The following is a 2,447-nucleotide window of genomic DNA, read 5'->3' on the forward strand; positions in this document are numbered from 1 at the left end:
CCGGCATTAAAGCGTGCCGGAAAGCAGGAGGGAGGTGTTGAGGGTGAGAGGGGAGTGGGGCCCGCTGCCCGAGGGCCGGTCGGTGCTTCCCAGGGAGACTGAGCTTAGGAAAAGGCGCTTCTTATCACGCGGGGCTCTGGATGAAGCTTACGAGTCACCCAACTTCAGGTCTTTGTGGAGGGCTGCCCTTTCTGTCCCGGGTTTGCCCCTCTTAGGCCAGGCACAGCCAAAGTGTGCTGTACCAGCGTCTGTTCCTCCCCTTCTGCTCCCGTCTGCTGGAAAAGGCTTCACGCTCCGTGTCCTCTCCTCTTCTAGATGGAGCCACCAATGGAGTCCATATTTTCCATTTTCCAGAGCCCCGGGAGGAGTGATCCTGCAGGATATCCAGGTGAGATGTAAACTCTTGGTGGTTCAATCCCGCGGGGAAGCGTGGTGCCGGCATTCCATCCCCGGGATGCCAGGATGGGGCCGGATGCCATGCCAGGCCGAGGCAAGGTTGCGGTGGTGTTCTGGGTTTCTTTCTGCTGCGGTTTTCCACCTCCTCTTTTAAAATCAGCCAGTCCAGTTCATTGGGAGCGACGGGCAGCCAGCACACTTCCAGGATTTCTGACAGGTGAGGAGGGTCTGAGGGAGTTGCTGAGCTGCGTCCAGAGTGTGTGAGTGCCCGGCTCTGGCTGTGGGTGGGAGTGGAGGGTTCTGCATGTCCCTGTCAGAGACCTGCAAGGCTCTCGGGGAACAATCAGCCTCGTGGCTGTAGCGTGAGGAGTGAGTGCTCCTGCCACAGAGAGCCTTCCTCGTCCCTCTGGGAGAAAGCTCCCTCTTGGGTTTAATTCCTTGATGTAAGAGAGAGGATGCCCTCTCTCAGCAACTTTGCTTATTTTATTGCTGCTAGTTAGGTGTTGGTTGCCACATCCATGTAAACAGAGAGCGTTTTGCATTTTGCCTCTTCAAGGACATGTTACTCAAGAATTTTATTCCTTGGTATCATAGAGGTAGGACTGAAATTGCCCTGCAGAGTTTTATCTTGAATGTAGAAAGCCTGGTTTGGTTTGGTTTTGTTAGTGGATCAAACAAACTTTTTTTGTTAAATGTGTGAGTACTATTTTAGTTCTAGATCAGAGATGCTAATTGCTAAATCTTCTGCTTGAATTAATAGTAAACATCTGAAGTTGCTTGCAAAAATCAACCTTGTCTAAGTGTTCATTAGGTGATCCTCATGATTCTTTTAATGCTGAACTGCTGTAAATATAAGATCTAGCCATCAGAATAACATACCTAGAGCTTACTGTGGGGTGTGTGATGGTGCATATTCACTTGTGAAATAAACAGGTTGCATTCTTTAGGAAAGACAGGGATATGTTTGAATGTTTCTGGTGAGTTTCTTCAGAATGCAATTTATTTAGCTTGTCGTTGCAAGGAAAGTAAATGTTGTGTTAGGTCTAGCTATGAAAAGAGATTCTAATAGTTAATTGGGAATTAGTTAATTTTTTTAATCAATACAGAGCCTTTTTACTTCTGATGCACAAATATACAGTGTCCTTATAGTACTTACATTTGTTGTTGTGGTAGAGAAAAAAAGCCTGGTGTGCCAACCTGCAAAAGACATAATTTAACTTTTTTTCGGTAAATACAAACTAGCACAAGTGAGAAACAACCTAAATCTCCCTGCTGGTGTTGTCTAAGGAAGGCTAAGTGGGCTCTTCTGTGCTGAAAGATCCCCACCCAAATGCCCAGCTTTGAAACAGCGTGTTAATGCTAATTTACAGCCTGGAAAGCTTTTGAAATAAGTCTGCGGGAACAAATAGCTAAAAGTAGGTATTTGGGATGGGTGAGATGCTTCAGCATGTTCCTTTCCTTCCTTCATCTTGACAGTCTTCGTTTTGCCATTCTCTGAAGGGAAGAAATACAAGGAAATGGGGAGAGGAAGGAAGAGAAGAGGAACATTTCTTACCTGTCTCTTCTCTTTGCACTTTTCTCCCCCTTCTTGTCTCAATTTTCAGAATTTCCCTTCCCCTTTGGGAAAGGGGAATCTGGTTTAAGCTGAAGGTAGGCCTAAGAAATTGAGTTATTTTACAAGGAGCAGCTTATCTGCCTCAGGGAAAAGAGTGTTAAGATGAGTCTCTTACTCCATCAGGGGACTGCGTTTTGGGGGACAATGAGGACGAGAAAGGCTTCCCTGAAGACCTTAAGCAAGAGGAACTGCCTCAGGTACGTGAAGCCCAGAGCCCAGAGAGGGGGGCAGCCTGTGATGATTCCCCTCACAAAAAAAGAGACTCCAGGAAACACATCCTCAGCACTGATGGCAAGAAACTGCGCTGGGAAGAGAAACCCTTCAAGTGTCCAGAATGCGGGAAGGCCTTCAAGGGCCACTGCAGGCTCCTGACCCACCTGCAAATCCATTCAAGAGAAAAGGTGTTTGTGTGTGCAGAATGTGGGAAGAGCTTCAG

General features: G+C 47.2%; 1 protein-coding gene across 1 annotated transcript in view; it reads left to right on the plus strand.

The window, feature by feature from the left end:
- The first annotated feature begins 399 nt into the window (after window positions 1-399).
- Window positions 400-2,447, plus strand: part of LOC103619971 (zinc finger protein 572-like) — a 7,026-nt gene continuing 4,978 nt past the window's right edge. Inside the window, exons 1-2 of the mRNA XM_017740575.1 lie at window positions 400-613; window positions 2,135-2,442. Coding sequence (XP_017596064.1) covers window positions 463-613; window positions 2,135-2,442 — 459 coding nt within the window. The 5' untranslated portion in view covers window positions 400-462. The remainder of the gene's footprint in view (window positions 614-2,134; window positions 2,443-2,447) is intronic.

This window comes from Corvus brachyrhynchos, unplaced genomic scaffold (assembly GCF_000691975.1).
Source record: "Corvus brachyrhynchos isolate BGI_N302 unplaced genomic scaffold, ASM69197v1 scaffold317, whole genome shotgun sequence".
Classification (NCBI taxonomy): domain Eukaryota; kingdom Metazoa; phylum Chordata; class Aves; order Passeriformes; family Corvidae; genus Corvus; species Corvus brachyrhynchos.